The following is a 22948-nucleotide window of genomic DNA, read 5'->3' as shown; positions in this document are numbered from 1 at the left end:
CAAATGGGCACATCTTGGGATCAAGGAAAGCATACATATGCAATCTGAGATAGATCTATGCTGTAGTTCTCAAGAAATAGCAATAAAAACCTTTCAATGTCAAAATCTGAGATGTTTGTCTCTCAGCCATTTTGTTTTTCTGATCAGTCCCAAAATCAAACTGGCACATTTAAGTACCAAGGAGAACCTACCAATGAAATTTAAGGTAAATCCATTGAGTGCTTCTCGAGAAATAGCAATAAGAAACTTTCAAAGTAAAATAAAAGATGGCCGTCTGTCAGCCATTTTGATTTTCTGATCAGACCCAAAATCAGATGAGCAAAACTAGGGACCAAGGGAAACCTACATCTGAAATTTAAGAAAGATCCATCCAGCACTTTTCAAGATATAGTGATAACAAAAATTGTTTATGGATGGACAGATGAGGGACCACAGATGCAAAGCAATTTGAATGATGGTGGGCTAAAAATTGAAGGATTTAGGACTTACCTGGAGGGACTAAGACAGCTCCTGCTGGGAGGCCGGAGAGCTGCATGGTAGCTGCCTTGTTGGGTGATGTGTATGGGGTGTAAGTTGCTTGTGTGGTTGGTGTGGCAGTAGTTGACACAGGCTGTGTGAGGAAAGAGGAGGCTGATGCAGGCGGGGAGCTGCTGACCACTATCCCTTGACTTTGGGAGGACTGGACAAATCCTGGCTCAGGCAGGCCAGGGGGAAGGGTTCCCACTGCTAGAACAGGTTTAATTGCACTGTCCAGCTGTAATGAAACACAAGATATTAATGTCTTTTATCCCAACCCATGGCCTTTAGATTTCATTGCTATATACCTCCAGTAATAACAGTACAGTTAGAATATTGCTAGTCCACAGACATGTGCAGAGTACTAAGTTTATAATTAGCTGAGATCCTTTAAAGATCAAGATATATTAGTTATGCCACAGACACATTAACCTCCTACACTTCCTCCAAACATCCACAAAAACTTGTAATGCTACAGACACATTGACACCTAACACTTCCTCCAAACATTCACATATACTAGTAATGCCACAGTGTCACTTCCTCCAAACATCCACATACACTAGTAATGCCACAGTGTCACTTCCTCTGAACATCCACATAAACTAGTAATGCCACAGTGTCACTTCCCCTGAACATTCTCATACACTAGTAATGCCACAGTGTCACTTCCTTTGAACATCCACATACACTAGTAATGCCACAGTGTCACTTCCTCTGAACATCCTCATACACTAGTAATGCCACAGTGTCACTTCCTCTGATCCTCATACACTAGTAATGCCACAGTGTCACTTCCCCTGAACATCCTCATACACTAGTAATGCCACAGTGTCACTTCCCCTGAACATCCTCATACACTAGTAATGCCACAGTGTCACTTCCTCTGAACATCCACAAACACTAGTAATGCCACAGTGTCACTTCCTCTGAACATCCTCATACACTAGTAATGCCACAGTGTCACTTCCTCTGAACATCCACATAAACTAGTAATGCCACAGTGTCACTTCCCCTGAACATTCTCATACACTAGTAATGCCACAGTGTCACTTCCTTTGAACATCCACATACACTAGTAATGCCACAGTGTCACTTCCCCTGAACATCCTCATACATTAGTAATGCCACAGTGTCACTTCCCCTGAACATCCTCATACACTAGTAATGCCACAGTGTCACTTCCTCTGAACATCCACAAACACTAGTAATGCCACAGTGTCACTTCCCCTGAACATCCTCATACACTAGTAATGCCACAGTGTCACTTCCCCTGAACATCCTCATACACTAGTAATGCCACAGTGTCACTTCCTCTGAACATCCACATAAACTAGTAATGCCACAGTGTCACTTCCCCTGAACATTCTCATACACTAGTAATGCCACAGTGTCACTTCCTTTGAACATCCACATACACTAGTAATGCCATGTCACTTCCTCTGAACATCCACATACACTAGTAATGCCACAGTGTCACTTCCCCTGTATACACTACCACAGTGTCACTTCCCCTGATCCTCATACACTAGTAATGCCACAGTGTCACTTCCTCTGAACATCCACATAAACTAGTAATGCCACAGTGTCACTTCCCCTGAACATTCTCATACACTAGTAATGCCACAGTGTCACTTCCTTTGAACATCCACATACACTAGTAATGCCACAGTGTCACTTCCTCTGAACATCCACATACACTAGTAATGCCACAGTGTCACTTCCCCTGAACATCCTCATACACTAGTAATGCCACAGTGTCACTTCCCCTGAACATCCTCATACACTAGTAATGCCACAGTGTCACTTCCTCTGAACATCCTCATACACTAGTAATGCCACAGTGTCACTTCCTCTGAACATCCACATACACTAGTAATGCCACAGTGTCACTTCCCCTGAACATCCTCATACACTAGTAATGCCACAGTGTCACTTCCCCTGAACATCCACATACACTAGTAATGCCACAGTGTCACTTCCTCTGAACATCCTCATACACTAGTAATGCCACAGTGTCACTTCCTCTGAACATCCACATACACTAGTAATGCCACAGTGTCACTTCCTCTGAACATCCACATACACTAGTAATGCCACAGTGTCACTTCCCCTGAACATCCACATACACTAGTAATGCCACAGTGTCACTTCCCCTGAACATCCACATACACTAGTAATGCCACAGTGTCACTTCCCCTGAACATCCTCATACACTAGTAATGCCACAGTGTCACTTCCCCTGAACATCCACATACACTAGTAATGCCACAGTGTCACTTCCTCTGAACATCCATACACTAGTAATGCCACAGTGTCACTTCCCCTGAACATCCTCATACACTAGTAATGCCACAGTGTCACTTCCTCTGAACATCCTCATACACTAGTACGGTAATGTTACAGACACATTAACCCCCCACACTTCCTTCGAACATCTGCATATACTGGTTATGTTACAGACACATTGACACCTGACATTTCCTCCTTAAGCTTAAACAACTGTTATCAATATTTTGTTATATGATAGCCTGTTGCTTTTGTCATTCATATCAAAATAAAGTTTAATGAAGAAAAGTGTACAATATGCTCTAAGCCATTCTAACACATACTGTATCATCATCTTGTATAATATTAATATATAATGAGCTGACCTGTCACATGGTTCCTCAATATAGTACCAATGCTACATAGCTTAAGACTTTGATAATGATAAGCAGGTTTTCCAACTTTTTGGAAAAAAAATGTATATAATGAAAATGCCATGGCTACAGTACATGCAAAACAATTAACTTATGCTCATTCAACCACCATAAAGAACATGTTGCTTATTTTGTCGTGCTGGACTTTATTTGGCCACTGGTATGAGTATAAAAAGAGGATAACAAACCACCAAATATCTGGTCCCACTTCCTACTTGTGTCTGATTTTATCGCTGCTATGTAGTAATGTTATCAGACTAATGTAGTATGTTGCCTAGCATCTTTTTCAACCCAAATGGTGATCAAGACAATGCAACAGAATGTTCTTACATTATACAACTGTGCTATGTACAGTCTGTACTGGAGGTACTTATATCACATCAGCAATGAGATAACAACATATATCAGGTGTATGACACTCACACTTGTTCTGCAATTAACCAATCTTCAACCGATGTTTCAAAAATTAGGATAAAAAGAATTCAATTTCCCATGCCTTCCTGACATTTAAGAAAAGTTTTGTTTTGTTTGTAGTCTCCAGCACACGAGGACCACTGGAGGTATATATTCTTGACATGAATAAGGCCACTATCAGCCCCGAGTAGTATTTCCTGCTAAGCATTTGATAGGGATTGTATATACATGTATATTATAGGTTCATGACTTGAGAATCCCAGTTCTGAAGTTTTAAAGGGTTTTGATCCAGTAAGGAATTCATAAAGTGAACTAGGCACATAACTTACAGTAAGATTTTGTACTCCTCATGTATTACACATGTAATATATTTACCATATACTCCCCTTGTATTACACATGTAATATATTTACCATATACTTGTATTACACATGTAATATATTTACCATATACTCCCAATGTATTACACATGTAATACATTACCATATACTCCCAGTGTATTATATATGTAATATGTTACCATATACTCCTTATGTATTACACATGTAATATATTTACCATATACTCCCCTTGTATTACACATGTAATATATTTACCATATACTCCCCTTGTATTACACATGTAATATATTTACCATATACTCCCCTTGTATTACACATGTAATATATTTACCATATACTCCCCATGTATTATATATGTAATATATTTACCATATACTCCCCTTGTATTACACATGTAATATATTTACCATATACTCCCCTTGTATTACACATGTAATATATTTACCATATACTCCCCATGTATTACACATGTAATATATTTACCATATACTCCCAATGTATTACACATGTAATACATTACCATATACTCCCAGTGTATTATATATGTAATATGTTACCATATACTCCTCATGTATTACACATGTAATATATTTACCATATACTCCCCTTGTATTACACATGTAATATATTTACCATATACTCCCCATGTATTACACATGTAATATATTTACCATATACTCCCCATGTATTATATATGTAATATATTTACCATATACTCCCCTTGTATTACACATGTAATATATTTACCATATACTCCCCATGTATTACACATGTAATATATTTACCATATACTCCCCTTGTATTACACATGTAATATATTTACCATATACTCCCCTTGTATTACACATGTAATATATTTACCATATACTCCCCTTGTATTACACATGTAATATATTTACCATATACTCCTCATGTATTACACATGTAATATATTTACCATATACTCCCCTTGTATTACACATGTAATATATTTACCATATACTCCCCTTGTATTACACATGTAATATATTTACCATATACTCCTCATGTATTACACATGTAATATATTTACCATATACTCCCCATGTATTATATATAAAGTGAGTTACTCTATATCCCAAGTGTATCATTATACATGTGACTATTCACAATATACTATCAAATATAATACATATATATATATCAAACTCAGGAACAATTATGAAAGTTAAATCAGATCTGGAACCTTAAGATCAACAACATTACTGTGAATGATGTGTTCATTTATTCATATTTTTGGATATTGTAAAATAGTTAAACAAAGGAAGACAAATTTTGTCTCATGCTCTGACTGGGCCTCGAACTCACGATCTCCCGCACCAAATCAACTAGCCAAGTAATTCCAGACTGCCAAACCATTATACTATATATATATATATCTTAGGTATCACATGAAGCTTATATGTGTCTGTGGTGTACAACTAAAATCCTAATTGATTTATCCCTACAGTTGGTTCTGCAGAAATAACTATAACAAACTCCAAATGTCAAAAAAGCTTCCAGCAGCCATCTTGAATATCAGATCAAGCTCAAAATATGGCATGCACACCTAGAAACAATAGTAAACATGCATAAATGTAGATTCCTTCAGTAGTTCTCTAGAAATAGCGGTTACAAACATTTAATGCCAAATTTTTTAAAAAATTGCCAGAGGCAGCAATCTTGTCTATCCAATGTAGTTCCAGCATTGATGTGCATTAAGACCCAATATACTTACCATGTTCATAAAAGCTGGAAATATCAATCCATCTTCATACAGATATATAAGCTTGGCCATATTTATCTATCTCCATCTATAAAAGCTTGGCCATATTTATCTATCTCCATCTATAAAAGCTTGGCCATATTTATCCCACTCCATCTATAAAAGCTTGGCCATATTTATCCAACTCCATCTATAAAAGCTTGGCCATATTTATCCCACTCCATCTATAAAAGCTTGACCATATTTATCCCACTCCATCTATAAAAGCTTGGCCATATTTATCCCACTCCATCTATAAAAGCTTGGCCATATTTATCCCACTCCATCTATAAAAACTTGGCCATATTTATCCCACTCCATCTATAAAAGCTTGGCCATATTTATCCCACTCCATCTATAAAAACTTGGCCATATTTATCCCACTCCATCTATAAAAGCTTGGCCATATTTATCCCACTCCATCTATAAAAACTTGGCCATATTTATCCCACTCCATCTATAAAAGCTTGGCCATATTTATCCCACTCCATCTATAAAAACTTGACCATATTTATCCAACTCCATCTATAAAAGCTTGACCATATTTATCCCACTCCATCTATAAAAGCTTGGCCATATTTATCCCACTCCATCTATAAAAGCTTGGCCATATTTATCCCACTCCATATATAAAAACTTTAAGCATGATTATATTATTCTAGTCCATTTATCATGTAATTTGCCCTGTAAAAATCAAATGAGACATATATTCTAAATTGCAATCTTCATTGTAATGGTTATATCCTGGGAGTCTCTCATTCACACAGTAAGATCTTTATATACCCCATCTCTATGTACACAGACCCCCTCCCCTTGGAAGAAAGAATCCCTAGATTTCTCCTGGGTTGGTAATTAATGCAGAGCTATCTTCTTTCAAGTGTCAGGTCACAGACTTCTCCCCTATGATGCATCAAGAAAGGATAAATGACTTATATATATATTCTTGAGATGAATCACTAAGCTGGAACTGGGGATATACTGTATAGTTTAACAGCTCCAACCCCCTCCTTATGCCTGCTCTTCCTTGCTAGCTCCAGCAGCTGTGTAAGTAGGACTATCTCTCCATCTTATCTCTCTATATATAACAACACATGGGCAAAATATGCCAATAAGGGCACACAGCCAAATTTGTGGGACACACATTCATCAAGTACTTTTCTTAAAGTAAGGAAAATTTAGGCAAGATATACACTATGTATATACTATATCAGTGTTCATACAGTCCTAATAACACAGACAAAGTTACTTTCCCATCCTGATATATGACTATACATTTACAGCCATACATTTCCAAATTGATCCACATTTTTTTTTGTTTTTTTAGGTTTTTTTTTTTTTTACATATTTCACTCTAATTTGCTTTTTCTGTTTCATTATAGTCATAACATTTCTCAACTGTTGCTTATTTATCACAAAATCGTGTTCAATATTTTTCATTAAATGTTTTCATTGTTCATACATATTGTAGTTTCTTATTTGATATATGATATTAACACCATTCTGTGATTTACATATACTCCATTGCCAATTTCCACAAGTTCTGTGAGCCACTTCTCTAGCCTCACATCCCTAATGTGTACACCTATTACACACTGAATTTTCCTTTATGGTGCCTCACATACCAAATGTGTAGCGCAGAGGTCCCTGTGGGAGGCCTCAAATACCATATGTGTGTAACTGCCCCTTCAGAAGGCTGGTAAGTGAAGGGAGGGGGTTCTAAGGAGGGGGATGTTGACTCTTACATGGACTACATCCAATTATAGCTCCAGATAATGCATCTCCAGTTACACAAGTTTACACACTGGGGCAGGAGCTGGCATAGCTTATACACATATTTGGTTATGAATGCCATATATATGTGTATCAGTTTCCATGGTGACTGGCCTGGTGCAGCAACCCCCCACTCCCCAACACCACCACCCATCTCTCCTGGCTGGCTCAGTCCCTGGTTATGGTACTTGTTCCATGATCTTTAACAGATGCCTATCCACTTATACAAGTCATTGCAAAACAAAACTGAACAATTTTCCCCATAATTTATCATAGATATACACAGATATATCATTAGAATTTATATTAATAAAGGTAGGTATGGACCAATATGGGTAAGAGATCCAAATAACCTACTGTTTATTAGATGTACAAAAATAAGATTTGAATTGGATATATTATTCACTGTAATTATGTGAAGCCATTACTGATATATCAACCCAACTTTAGTTAGAGATAATTGTAGAACTTATCATGACAACAAAATCTATATTTTTGGTTCCAATCCAAATTCAAATCAGACTTAAAGGTGTTGAACAATTTGTTTGTTAAATTTCATTACAATGGATGCAGCAATAAAACAAGGTGCCAGCAGGGCCTGCATTGCTCACCTGATTATTCCAACAATCACATTAAAATATTTTGTATGTAGTTGAATTACACACACTTTCAACCTTTCTACTTTCAGGTATGCCCATGAAATGAGTATCATTCACCCAAGGATGGTTTAGGCTAAGAAATTGGTTAAAGGCTGTTTAATTCTAGCAGAATACAGCGACCCCGGGCCTCACGCAGCCTTGACCTATGATTTATGGAAAGTTGAGTCTTTTCACCAAATGATGCTCTGGACCAGACTTAATCTTCATGGTCAAATTTCTTTATCTCATCAGGATTGAAAACATATACGTCTATTCCTTGAATTGTCTATTGGACCAGGGAAGGGGGAGAAGACAGATTTTCCTCTCCACTAAAACAAAATTTCATCAAAATAATTTCATCTAATCAAAAGGAGAGTTTTAAAGAGTTATCTCCATTTCCCCTACGGGGCAAATCCTCTGCTCTCCTAAAAGTGGTAGAAGAGGTGGGGGGTTACCTCCAACTGAAAAAAAATGTTCCAGACAAAATTCTGTTCATTAGATTCACAAGTAGATTTTCAGAGAAAAGACAATGGACACAGCACCAATGCATCAGCTCACCAGTGTTTGGACCAGTGTGAATTAAAGTACTGAAAGTACTGCAGGATAAAAGAAGTCTCTTTTAAGATGAGAAATAATCTTTTTTGTTAATGCAATAGCTTGTTCTACAGGTTGACATAAATTTTTCACACCACAATTCATATGCACTTTGCCTTTAAAAAACACAAAGAATTTCTTAAAAATTCACCTATGTGTGTATTTAATGTGTTTGGATTTAGTTTCCAAAACTGATAATGAATAATAACATTGAAACAGTTTCAGCAAAAGTCACAGCCAGTACTAGCCTCATGCATATCAGTACAGTAGTCTAGACATTAGCCAGTACTAGCCTCATACATATCAGTACAGTAGTCTAGACATTAGCAAGTACTAGCCTTATGCATATCAGTACAGTAGTCTAGACATTAGCCAGTACTAGCCTTATGCATATCAGCACAGTAGTCTAGACATTAGCCAGTTCTAGCCTTATGCATATCAGCACAGTAGTCTAGACATTAGCCAGTACTAGCCTTATGCATATCAGCACAGTAGTCTAGACATTAGCCAGTACTAGCCTTATGCATATCAGCACAGTAGTCTAGACTTTAGCCAGTACTGGTCTTGTCATATCAGTACAGAAGTCTAGACATTAGCCAGTACTAGCCTTATGCTTATCAGTACAGTAGTCTAGACATTAGCCAGAACAGACCTTGTGATTATCGGTACAGTAGTCTAGACATTAGCCAGTACAGACCTTGTCATATCAGCACAGTAGTCTAGACATCAGCCAGAACAGACCTTGTCATATCAGCACAGTAGTCTAGACATTAGCTAGAACAGACCTTGTGCTTATCGGTACAGTAGTCTAGACATTAGCCAGTACAGACCTTGTCATATCAGCACAGTAGTCTAGACATTAGCCAGAACAGACCTTGTCATATCAGCACAGTAGTCTAGACATTAGCCAGTACAGACTTTGTCATATCAGTACAGTAGTCTAGACATTAGCCAGTACTAGCCTTATGCTTATCAGTACAGTAGTATAGACATTAGCCAGAACAGACCTTGTGATTATCGGTACAGTAGTCTAGACATTAGCCAGTACAGACCTTGTCATATCAGCACAGTAGTCTAGACATTAGCCAGAACAGACCTTGTCATATCAGCACAGTAGTCTAGACATTAGCTAGAACAGACCTTGTGCTTATCGGTACAGTAGTCTAGACATTAGCCAATACAGACCTTGTCATATCAGTACAGTAGTCTAGACATTAGCCAGTACAGACCTTGTCATATCAGTATAGTAGTCAAGACATTAGCCAGTACTAGCCTTATGCATATCAGTACAGTAGTCTAGACATTAGCCAGTACTAGCCTTATGCATATCAGTACAGTAGTCTAGACATAAGCCAGTACAGACCTTGTCATATCAGTACAGTAGTCTAGACATAAGCCAGTACAGACCTTGTCATATCAGTACAGTAGTCTAGACTTTAGCCAGTACAGACCTTGTCATATCAGTACAGTAGTCTAGACATTAGCCAGTACTAGCCTTATGCATATCAGTACAGCAGTCTAGACATTAGCCAGTACTAGCCTTATGCATATCAGTACAGCAGTCTAGACATTAGCCAGTACAGACCTTGTCATATCAGTACAATAGTCTAGACATAAGCCAGTACAGACCTTGTCATATCAGTACAGTAGTCTAGACTTTAGCCAGTACAGACCTTGTCATATCAGTACAGCAGTCTAGACATTAGCCAGTACAGACCTTGTCATATCAGTACAGCAGTCTAGACATTAGCCAGTACAGACCTTGTCATATCAGTACAGTAGTCTAGACATAAGCCAGTACAGACCTTGTCATATCAGTACAGTAGTCTAGACTTTAGCCAGTACAGACCTTGTCATATCAGTACAGCAGTCTACACATTAGCCAGTACTAGCCTTATGCATATCAGTACAGTAGTCTAGACTTTAGCCAGTACAGACCTTGTCATATCAGTACAGTAGTCTAGACATTAGCCAGAACAGACCTTGTGATTATCGGTACAGCAGTCTAGACATTAGCCAGTACTAGCCTTATGCATATCAGTACAGCAGTCTAGACATTAGCCAGTACTAGCCTTATGCATATCAGTACAGTAGTCTAGACTTTAGCCAGTACAGACCTTGTCATATCAGTACAGTAGTCTAGACATTAGCCAGAACAGACCTTGTGATTATCGGTACAGCAGTCTAGACATTAGCCAGTACTAGCCTTATGCATATCAGTACAGCAGTCTAGACATTAGCCAGTACTAGCCTTATGCATATCAGTACAGCAGTCTAGACATTAGCCAGTACAGACCTTGTCATATCAGTACAGTAGTCTAGACATTAGCCAGAACAGACCTTGTGATTATCGGTACAGCAGTCTAGACATTAGCCAGTACTAGCCTTATGCATATCAGTACAGCAGTCTAGACATTAGCCAGTACAGACCTTGTCATATCAGTACAGCAGTCTAGACATTAGCCAGTACAGACCTTGTCATATCAGTACAGCAGTCTAGACATTAGCCAGTATTGGCCTAAAGTATATGAGTATGTTAGACTAGAAATTAGCCCACACTGACCTATAGCTAAAGCATATTGGTACGGTAACAATCTAGACATACATTTTTTAGCCAGTAAAACTACTATCACAATCTCTTGATTAAAACAACACATAATAAATTCTAAATTTTTCAAATTCCACACTTGTAAGTGTTGAGGAAGATTGACAATTTTAAGCATCGTTGTTGACATCATTATTGCAGAAACAAAGCAAATAAACTGCCATTCTGCATCCAGGGCTTGTTCATTGTCTGGGGTAAGTTCTTTTCATGTTTTGTTTGTGTTTTCTACCCACTTATGTGTTGAAAACAGAACATTCAATATAATCTCTTGAACTTTTTTTCCATGCCATTTTGTTCCACAGTGTGAGAATCAAGTAATTGTTGCCAGCTTTGGTGTTAGCACCTTTCTTTCCTTCATGGAAGTATTTTTTGACTCATAGAGATGAAACACCAATGAAAACTTTCCTTGGTGTGAAGACACTGATAAAACGTATTGTAAGATACTATATTTTTCTCGATATAGGTATAGCAATACAATGGCAAGGAGGTTGAAAGGAATTGAAGGCTAGTAGATATTTCTAATGAGCACTTGGCCTCCTAGACAATCCACAACAATTCTTTCATTCTGACTGTCTTGATAGCTCGTCATAGCCAAAGTGTGAAATTTAATTACCAGGTAATTGCTTTTATGAACACATCTTGTACAAACAATTCTTTTTTTTTTCTCATCTTTATCATCAACATTAGCACATGGTTTGACAAAACCAAGGGTCTCAACCAGGTGGTAAAATGAACTACTGTATTCGTCCCAATAAGCGCCCATGTCCCAATAAGCACCCCATCCCCTCTTCAGATACCAAAAAGTTGAAATTTACTTACGTTTTAGTCACGATCAAGAATTATCGGTTTATAAGGAGATGTACTCCAGAAAAACGTAAAAAACAGTTAATCTCCAGTCCACCAGCAACAGAGGAATGTTGGTAAGTTTCCTCTGTAACTACTAACGCAATGTTCCCACCATGCCTGATAAAAAAAATTAGCTGCTTTGACAGTTCACTTTGAATTTGACCCACCGTTTTCCCTTCTTTCACAACTCTGGTTGCAAACTTGTCAAACGGATTATTATCCTCAATAACTGTATCAAGGCACTATCCTATGAATGGTTTCCAACACACTCTATTAACATGCTATCCCCTGACCACAGACGAATATTCATACATAAAAGACATTTTTTTTCAAACATTCATAAACCACGTGGTAGATGACCTTTACCTTGTGTACCTTGGTGTCATGCACTCGGCCACAGTAACAACGACTGAATAGGCATAGTTCATTACGTAACAGTTAAGATAGCCATTGATACAGCAGATTAAGAAATGATATTTTCCTGTGTGATAGATTATCTGACAAAAACAAATGAAGCAGTTAGATATCAGATGACAAATAAAAAAGTTGTGCTAAAACAGGCAAGTATGAATAGAATTTTATATCTTTATCATAAACAAATTCCCTTTCGTGTCATGTTAAGATGATCTGAAACAATTTATCGATGGCCAAATAATGACAAAGTGCACCTTGTTACATAGAGGTTGACACTGAAGTTATGGCAACCACAGACACATCACAATCTTACAAAAGGGGCCGAATCAAGTCGTATGAAATTTCTTTCAAGTTAAAAGTTGTGGAGTTTGCCAAGGAATGGGGAAACAGCAAAGCATCAAAGCAGTACGGTATAGATAGGAAGCGAATTCACAATTGGAGACAAAAAGAGAGTGAACTGAAAACCTCTTTACAAAACACCTCAATAAGGAGACGTAAAGTTCCTGGTGGAGGCAGATTTTTTAGCACTGAATGTGTTTCTTTTACATCTAAGATGGTCTCTAATAAGCGCCCCCCTAATTGCATTTTTTTAAGCGCCCCGGGTGCTTATTGGATCGAATACGGTATCTGGTATCTTTTAAACAAAATAACAAAGCACCTGTGTATTATACACGCGTGCATACAATACACTGATATTTAGAGTACCAGGCGTTTATGCCAAACTACAATACATGGCTACAGGAAAATATGTCATGAAAAATGCAGTCTACTTACTTACTTAAATTGCTTAATTAACTTGGCATAGCAAGTACATGTGTAAGTAGGTGTTCCATCTCTAGTTGTCAACTTTTGTCATCTTATGGTCATGAATATTTGTAGTCAAATGTGTTTGTAATTTCTGAATACCTACATGTCACAAGTCACACAAGTCCTCTATAATAGAGTGATAGCTCAATAATAACAACAAACAACAATATGATGTTGGAGAGGATTCTGATGCAGTGTTTACTTTTGACGGCAGCCGATCATCTTGTCTGTAATAACTGTGGATATAAGGTAATTCTCTAACTGTCCTAAACAAGTGCCTTTATCAGATGGTTCAGGTCATGTTTTGCTTCACCATTGGTGAAATTTGTGTATGTGTCATAACACATGTTGGTGAAGACCCATTTATCTTAAAAAATGTCCATTGCTTGCTTATATTTGCTGCAAGATCAAAAAGTACAATATTTTGTTGAAAGATATCATGTATTCCTCATCTAGATTAATATTACAACCTATGACCAATCATACCATTTAATTATAAATTATCAATACTGAGTGCTGATAGCAAATAAATTTAACTGAAAGGAAAGGGTTTTTTTTATGAAAAATGGAAGGCTGCATGGTAAACAGAAGTATAAAGTTTTGTGTAGAATCCTTACTTTTCTGAAAGCGCTTCTATAAGAAGCATGGATGATTAAAAAAATAAAGAAACATTGAGCTTTTATATCACTAAATCAATTTTGAGATTAATGCTAAGCAGTATAGGAAACACTTGAGACAGCTTTACAAGATACATAGGCATTATAAACTTACCATTGCAGCTGGTACTGTTGAGAACCCATTTGATGCTGGACTCATCCAGAACATCCCCCACTGTCATTCTTAGTAAATGGGGAATGATGACCGACCAATTGGTAAAGAATGTTTGCATTAATGAAGCCAATCAAAAGATCAATCTTTGTCAGAGAGAAAACTCCATAATGCTTTATATCTGTTGTCAGAGAGAAATCTCCCTACTGCTATATATCTGTTGTCAGAGAGAAATCTCCCTACTGCTATATATCTGTTGTCAGAGAGAAATCTCCCTAATGCTATATATCTGTTGTCAGAGAGAAATCTCCCTAATGCTATAATATCTGTTGTCAGAGAGAAATCTCCCTACTGCTATATATCTGTTGTCAGAGAGAAATCTCCCTAATGCTATAATATCTGTTGTCAGACAGAAATCTCCCTAATGCTATATATCTGTTGTCAGACAGAAATCCACTTTCTGCTTTATATCTGTTCTCAGAGAGAAGTCTCCCAACTATTTTACACCAGTAATTTATATCTCTAGACATTCATAATCACAGTAGATGCCTACAACAGCAACAATTCCAATGAAGACGCCTTCCAATATGACAAGTGTGATGTCTGATTGAAAGCCATAGATATGCATAAGATCATAAATTGAAAGAATTTAGATATATACTGACTAGATTCTATCCATCACACTGATTAATATGCACCATAACCTATATAGTGATCTGGTGTATCCAAATTATCATTCGTCTGTTATTTTTGTCTACTTTGTTTCTGTCTTTGTGCCTGTGTTTTCTATACTAATTTTCTATGCATGTGATGTAACTTATGTAATATGTGTGTCTTGATAAAGGGGCAGATTGCCTCAAAAATTTGACGGTTCACTTATCCGTACTGTCATATTACTGCATTGATCATATAGCTATTCCAGTAATACGCATTCAACGAACATTTGTTTGTTAGGATCCAATACCAATATTGGACCATACTGATGATACCACTTTTTAGATTCTATATATCAATAAGTAATATTCTAATAAATTTTCTATCCAAAGTAACAGTGACCATTTTGACCTTTTGACCCGGAATGCAATCATCGGCAATGCAAGCACTTCCAAAGCATTGTATGAAGTTTGAGGTTGATCATGCATTCCACTTCATACTGCATTATTGTCAAGAGATGGTGATCCAGACCATTTTTTGTATTTATAGCAACAGTGATCTTGATGTTTCACCATTTGATCCTAAAGCAGTCCCAAAACATGTAGTTCCAGTAGGAAAGCACTGTGCACTTATGTATGTGTGACGTTTGATTATTCCAGGGAAAGACAACTGCGATCATAACCAGTTTTCAATTGATATTAAGGACCTCAATGTTCAACTTTTTAACTCCCACAGCAATATACCAAGCATGTGCTCCTGATAAAAAGCAGTGCGAGTATGATTGGTGCTAGCTATAGGTAACTCAAAATATTGTCCTGAAATGGTAAAGTGGACAGACAATGTTCCCTTTGTATCTTTGATCCATTTGGATAATAAATGCTTGAAGTGATACAATTATATTAAGCATGATGACATAAAAAATTAAACTTGCACATTTGTACACAAACGGATGCAATCCTCGTACCTTACTTTCTTCTTCACTAACTGCGTAGCTGAGTTCCGTCTCCTCAAATCCTGTTGGGTTCATTCGTTGTTCAATGACTTGTGCAGCCTGAGAACCCGGAGGTGGATCTGGTGAGTTCAAACAGGTCTGTATAAGAGCTTTACCACTGTCACTGGTGATCATGGGTTGAAGTTTACGGGTGGCAAAGGTGTAAACGTGGCCTGTTTCACTGGCAACCAATAACATCACCTGGGTACCCGTCAGGGTAGATAGCTCATATGCCTAAAACAACAAGTTTAAGGCCCAGTTTATAACTAAAAGCAGACATATGCCTTGGGTTGCAGTCATTTTTGTGACTAGACTTCCAATGGGATTCACTAAAAGCTTGAGGACCAACTATATTTCTTACAGTAGGGACTCATCAAAATTTTGGAAAAGGTGTTCTGGACTCACCTGATAAAATCCTACAAAAATTACTGGATCAGTAGTACCAGAGCTTGGAATGGAACATTACATAGCAGTAAGACCAAACCGATTTATTCAATGGTTCATTTACTGATGTGTATAAAAACTGGATCAAAGATCGGAGAACATGAGCAAGTTTTATGAAAGTCATATCATTCCTTCAGTAGCTAATTATGTATTTGGTGATTAATGAAGTACATTTGCATATATCTTCATGTAAAAATTGTTACTACTGTTAGGGAAAGGCAGGTACAGGCTATCAGACCATGAAAGCAACACCTGAAAGCAACACCTGAAAGCTCAGAATTATCATATGAAGGTGATATAGAACAGTTTACAAAAAGCTATCAAAAAGAAACCCTCATCAACGACAAAATGATAAAAAAATTTATTCCATTTGTTTCAACTTTTAATCTAACATTTTAACATGTACTCTGTGATTATGTGAAATTTTCGAAATTTGATAAATCCAGTCTTAAATCCCAATTGCCCAAATGTAAGACACCCAGGTGTGATAGGTGTTTTACGATTATTGAATGTAGTAATTTCGTTTTTATGAATGGATTAAAGTTAAAAGTTAAATCAAGTATGAATTGCAGATCAAAGAATGTTCTTTATACTATAGATTGCTTTACATCTGGTGAATTACATATTCGTCAAACAATTAATGAACTTGGAATGTGTGTAACTGTTCATAGACAGCAAACCAAAGCAGGCTCATCACGAAATCTACATGTAAATAAACTTATTCATAATTGTGCAGGCAACAAATTTAATGCATTACCAGCTTTGTATCAGTTTTATTCGTCAGATACCATTTCAATGGAAAAGAAAGGAGATCGGTTTGTAAATAAGAAGTCTAAAAATTTATCAATTGAACCACATTGTTTACTTGTGTTTTTTACAAGTTGATGCATATGACACATCACTTATGACATCCTCACAGTACATTTCATTTCAAAATAAACTTCTGAAGAAGTGAAAGTGCTAGAAGTGGTTGATTTTTTTTTTTTTTTAATTTATACTATGCTTGTTGTAACCATTAAAGATGGCAGACAGCTGGCAGCCATTTTGACTGTGATCTTTCTGAAAGTTGATCATATGTCAAAACCAATTCCTGTTCCAATCTTTGATTAATAGGATAATAACATGTTCTGCGAAAGATAGATTTATATGCGATATATCCTAATACTTTTCTGTATTGTGTGCCAAATTTGGTATAATGGAAGATGGTTGCACAATCCTGAGTTGAGCAAATTGAATACAAAGAGTACTGAATGTGCACATGGAACTTGCATGGAATGGTGGAATATAAGATAGGGTTGTTGTACCTATATCCTAAAAGTGCATATGGAACATTGGATTGTGCTTGTACATTTATGCTTTGGGATATCCAACAAGCTGCTTTGATTGGTCAGTGATCCAATGTGCCATTATATCTTTTCTATGCATGTTTTTTTTTTAACATTTTGCAAAATCATATGATGTCCTATTACACAACATGTTGTCATCTTTTCTGAGAAATAGAGCATCTGTAGGTTTAAAATGAGACAAGATGTTCACGACTTTCAGAAATTTGTAGAAAAAATCCTATAGATGATCTAGAATTAGCAACGACAAATGTCATTGAAACTCTTATAATTTCAATATCAATCATAAGTTTACTCCATTTAAGTATGATATGTCAGTATTTTCTGATGAAATTGACATTTAATGACAAAATATTTATTTGATTTCCAAGCAAAACTAAAAAGTATTCGAGATTCTGTAATTTGCTCCTTGAATAATAAAAAATTTTGTTGTGTATTGATGATTTTCATGGCAGTATTTCAAATCACAATTTCAGTTAATTAGATATACAAAGAAGAGACTAAATTAATACAGAAAATTGTCTATGCAGCGATAAAAAAACTAAAACTATTCAGTATGTTTCACTTTTTCGACGGACTTTTTTTAGTCTCTGTGGACTATCATACATCAGTTATGTATGACAATTTACAAATATTCTAGATTTTCCTTTAATTTCAAAAAAAAAATTTTTAAAAATCCATTCCATACCAGTATTGCACCTCTACAATACATCTCTTACAAAACTCTCAAAGTTTTCTTGTTGCTGGGATCAAAATCCTTTATCTAACAGAATTTTATTTATATGGCAGCATTTGTCAGTAAACCAAGGCTTTTCGATGCAATCTATTCATATGAATGCTTTGATAACTGATTTCCAATAAATGATAGATTCTGAAGTGTTAACACTAAATACTCCTTACTAACAATGCATTTATGCAGAACAACTATTAAAATAGCAGCAAATTAAAACAGGCCTCATTAAATAATCTTTATCTTTATCAATCTTGAAGAACAAGTGCAAATTCTTTTAAAAACATGCAATCTCGCGATACGAATCAACAGCATGTGCGAACCATGTGTTAAACTTCTGAATGGACAGACTTTTACTACCGTAGTAAGATACTTCCTTATACGGAATTGACACACGCATAAACACAAACACATTTTGCTAACCTTTTTCATAATTCCTGTTTTCCGTTTACTGAATGTCGTATATCGTCTCAGTTTGTTTTCAATAAATTCCATTTTAATCTTAACTCGTCCTTTTGTCTTTTTTCCGGGTTTAATCCCGATACCCATTGCTCTTAATCCGTCATCTGAATCGGAATCGTCTTCCAGTGTCGATGGGTCAACCTGCTCCATAGTCAACGTTTTAACTGGTCCCCCCGGAATTGTAGGGAAAACACTTTGATTTGTATTCATCATATGTGACCCATTCATGTTTGCACGTGCTGTCGGTTCACCACTGTATACTGTACTGCCAGTTGGCTCCGCTGTCTGTGAGTCTGGTATGGAAGGATAGTACGTATCCTCTTCAGCCTTAATTTGTGACTTCTCCATAAAGGCATATGTCGACGCAGCACTTGATGTCGACATACGCGCACAAAGTAGTTCTTGCCATAAACGGAATAGGTAGCTTATGTATCAATATTTTAAGCATTAAAATGAGAAACAATATACTTTTCAGCATATGTGAGAATAAAATTTGTTTTTATAACTTCAGTATTTAGAATTCTAATTAATGCGGATGAATATACTATAATTTGTTTCATCCCTGTTTGGTAATATGGGGTCCCAAATATGGCTGACACGGCCAAATATGGCTATGGCTCGAACGTAAAAGGAAAATGTAAATCAATAATAATTTCTAGGGTCATTATATATGCCAATGTCGATTAAACTTTAAAATACTTAAAAAAATAATTTTAAAAAATTCTACATTCTAGCTGACGGAATCTCAAACACTGTTAGTTCATGGCAGGAATGTATAACAGATATTATGCATTCATAGACAAAAGGTGTGTCCCTTGCAATTAAAAAGTTTTTTTTTTCAGAATTGCCAAACAAAGCAGGTTAATATGCATTACGGAATTCAAATAACTGCTATGAAAATGACATCGATTGATATAAATAGATTTCATAAAGACAGATTTACAGAATCTTATCGGTCTAGTAACTATCAGACAAATTAAGGGGAGGCAACCCTTATAAATGAAATAGGTACTGTCTAAAAGAATTAAAATTTGGAAATAGACACCTATGTCATCATATAATGGTCCATATACCACTTGGCTCATCATAATTGAGTTGACCGGCCTAAACAGAGCCAATTTGTCGAACGAATCATAAAAAATTCATAGGTCAAACAGAAAAAATATTGAGATCTTTCGTGCCACGGATTTACAAATTAGTTTTTTCAATATAGGATGATATTTCAGTTGTGAATAGCTTAAACACGCGATTTAATGTTTAATGTAAACAGAAAGCATTTGCCACAAAAGTTAGTGCGATTTATTTGAAAATTGAGATTTCCTCTATACGATATTTTTTTTGAAAAGATTTATTACAAACTTTTGGAGAAAAAATGGTATATGAACACAGCAACGCTAATTAACTCTAATTGATACAGTATGTCAGTTAAGACTTGGTTAAAAGAAGATTTAATTATTTTGGCGTGCTAGTATCGCATTTATTACATTGTATATCATTACACAGGATTTGCAAAAGATAATCAATTGCTTGAAAATTAAGATCTGGATTGATGTTGCAACAAACAAGCAAATGGATTTCATAATAGAATTAACTTCTTGACTGCTATCTTGAAATGTAAGTCATCAATGTTAATGAGAAAAAAAAATGTACGAGTTCAATTAATTCAAAATTTCCTTTATGCTATTAGAGACATATATAGGTCTCTGATGCTATGTATAAATGTCTGTGGTTAATCAATCTCTAACCAGTGTCCTTTTTTTTCTTTAGTGTAATGCGTTACTTTAAGATATAGTTAACGGTTGATTTTGTAGATCCCGTCCGATCCGAGTCCTTGATCAAGAGTTTTCGGTTTTTTATTGCCACAGATAATCACGTGTTCTGTACAAATGTATTTTCAAATTCTATATCTTCTCACGGTTTTATTTGTTTAAAACAAAATCCAGGGATGTCTTTATCATACGCCCCTGACCTAATCATATTTCTTCGCATATTGACTGTAGTAATGTGTGAAATTTTATATGATATAGAGTTAGACTATGAGAAATTAGCACATGAAAGAGATGGCTATAGTTCACACCTGTCTAGGTAAACCACAGGGGTTCTCAGTTGGAGGTTTACTGTCGCGTCCTTCGAAATAACTGACCACACGAACTTATATAATAATCACTGAAGGTGGTTATTTTTTGTTTGTGACTTTGAACATGGGTTTTTATGCTACCAAGGATTCGAATTCGAGACAAATCCGATATGTAATGTACAGTACTATTGCGAACATCTAGCAGTTGAACCTCTTTGCCCCGGTGTACGAATATAAATATTAACCAGAAAGTTTAAATTACCGTATATATAAGTGACAAAGGACATTTCATCTTTGATATCAACACCAATATGTATTTTATATTCTTACTTAATAGCCCTAGTGTAAAAATGCATTAATGATAATTAGTAATTGTAAGTTACAAGTATATGTGACATTTAAACTTTTGTTATTCACAGCAGGCCCTGTTCACAGTAATAAACCTTTATATGAAAGCTTAAACTTCTTTGCCCCAGTGTACGAATGGAGATATTATTCAGTAGTTGTGAATTACAGTATATCTATAGACAAAGGATGTTTTCCACCTTTGAAAGCTAAAATGATATGTAGTGCCCCAGTGTAAAATGGATTAATTTTAAGATATATTCACTGGCTGATTAATTTTAAGAATTTTAGTGTCTCATATGTCAAACAATTATGGCTGGATATTGGTCACATTTACCAGTATATTTTACAACTGTGACCTGTATTTCATTGTCTATCAATATGTGACACTTTAATAAACTATTATTATTTATCATTATTATATTATTTTCTACGTAGGCTACAACGGATACCTATATAATAACCATGGCTGTACGTGTCCGGTCACGGCGGATGACGTGTATGTCCGCAAGTGTTAGCGCTGCAGACAGCGGTGGATATTCGGCTGTTTTGATAAGCTGCTCGGGACTGAAAATTGGTGATGTGTTGTAGTTACTGTTTTTTGTCTATCTGGACCCTCCATACCGCCTAAGAAGAAGGTGAAAATAAGGCAAGTGTTAAATCGAGTTCTACGAACATGACGGTATAGTGACTCAAGTGAACTAACTAGCGCGTGTGCAGTATGACCTGGATGTCGCGGCCGCTCGATGCGTTCTCGAACACACCTTTGAACTTTCACCAGTGGTATAGCAATAATGTCAGTCCACAATTTCATAAGATGGACCATCCTCAGAATAACTTGCCTCCATATCCTAGCCAGCAGGGTATGGGAAGTTCACGTGGTTTATTTCTGCGCCTATTCCTACCGATGGCGGTAGTGATACCCTGCCCGCCTGGGCGTTTGATTTCCGAAGTTGACGCTCATACCAGCAAGCTCAGTAAACTGGGCTTTTATTGAGAAATCCCTAACAGGTCTAAAAGAAACCGTTCTTCTGTAACTATTAGAATGAACGAAAAATCTCAAACCTTTCTAAACAAAATATTCGATATCACCCTAAAATTAATGAAATGTCGTTTTATGCGGGAAAACTCCTATTCTTGGGCGTTATATAGAATGAGGGACCTCATTTTGAAATGGTCAGTGATGTCGGGACACCCTAAAAAGACTGTGTCGGTAAAGTTGTCCGTGTTATCCAGGAGAAGCTCGATACCAAAGAGTTTTTGTGGAAAGGGCCCACAGGATCGGTGTCGAAGCTGAGGGTAAAACCGGGCCCATTGTTGCCAGGTTCAATCGGAGCGACCAAAAAGAAAAGATTCGGCAGTTAGCGCCTAGAAAATTAAAAGAATCTTCCATATGCATTTCTGAGCAGTTTCCAAGGGACCCGGAAGAGTCGATGACCCATTCAGTGCAAAAGTTCGCGGAATGCAATGCGTTTTTTATTCCGGACATGTTGTATGTAGATGGTGGGCACTAAAGCACCAGCAGCTAATCAACCAGGTCCATCAGGGTAACACAGGGAAGTATCGTGGCAGAGGTGGTAACCAAAGCAATCACCCCTACCTCCCGTTGCCCACCTAATTCACAGGACAATGTGGAGTGTGAGGGTGCGCGCCAGAATTTGGATATCAAATATTTGTCCTGGAATATCAATGGCTTACTAAACAATAATAAGTCTATACATTTTT

At 36.5% G+C, this 22948-nt stretch overlaps 1 protein-coding gene across 1 annotated transcript in view; it reads right to left on the bottom strand.

Moving 5' to 3' along the window:
- LOC132544206 (serum response factor-like) overlaps nucleotides 1–19149 on the bottom strand; it is a 30981-nt gene extending 11832 nt beyond the window's left edge. Inside the window, exons 1-3 of the mRNA XM_060207774.1 lie at nucleotides 18763–19149; nucleotides 15796–16056; nucleotides 490–754 (exon numbers count right to left, since the gene is read on the bottom strand). Of these exons, the coding sequence (XP_060063757.1) occupies nucleotides 490–754; nucleotides 15796–16056; nucleotides 18763–19149 (913 nt within the window). The remainder of the gene's footprint in view (nucleotides 1–489; nucleotides 755–15795; nucleotides 16057–18762) is intronic.
- Nucleotides 19150–22948: the final 3799 nt, after the last annotated feature.

The sequence above is a fragment of the Ylistrum balloti genome, unplaced genomic scaffold (assembly GCF_031769215.1).
Source record: "Ylistrum balloti isolate Yb309-2 unplaced genomic scaffold, AGI_CSIRO_Ybal_v1 Utg369782, whole genome shotgun sequence".
In the NCBI taxonomy this organism is placed as follows: Eukaryota; Metazoa; Mollusca; class Bivalvia; order Pectinida; family Pectinidae; genus Ylistrum; species Ylistrum balloti.
Note: the sequence above shows the minus strand (reverse complement) of the source record. Positions and strands in the feature narration are given on the sequence as shown.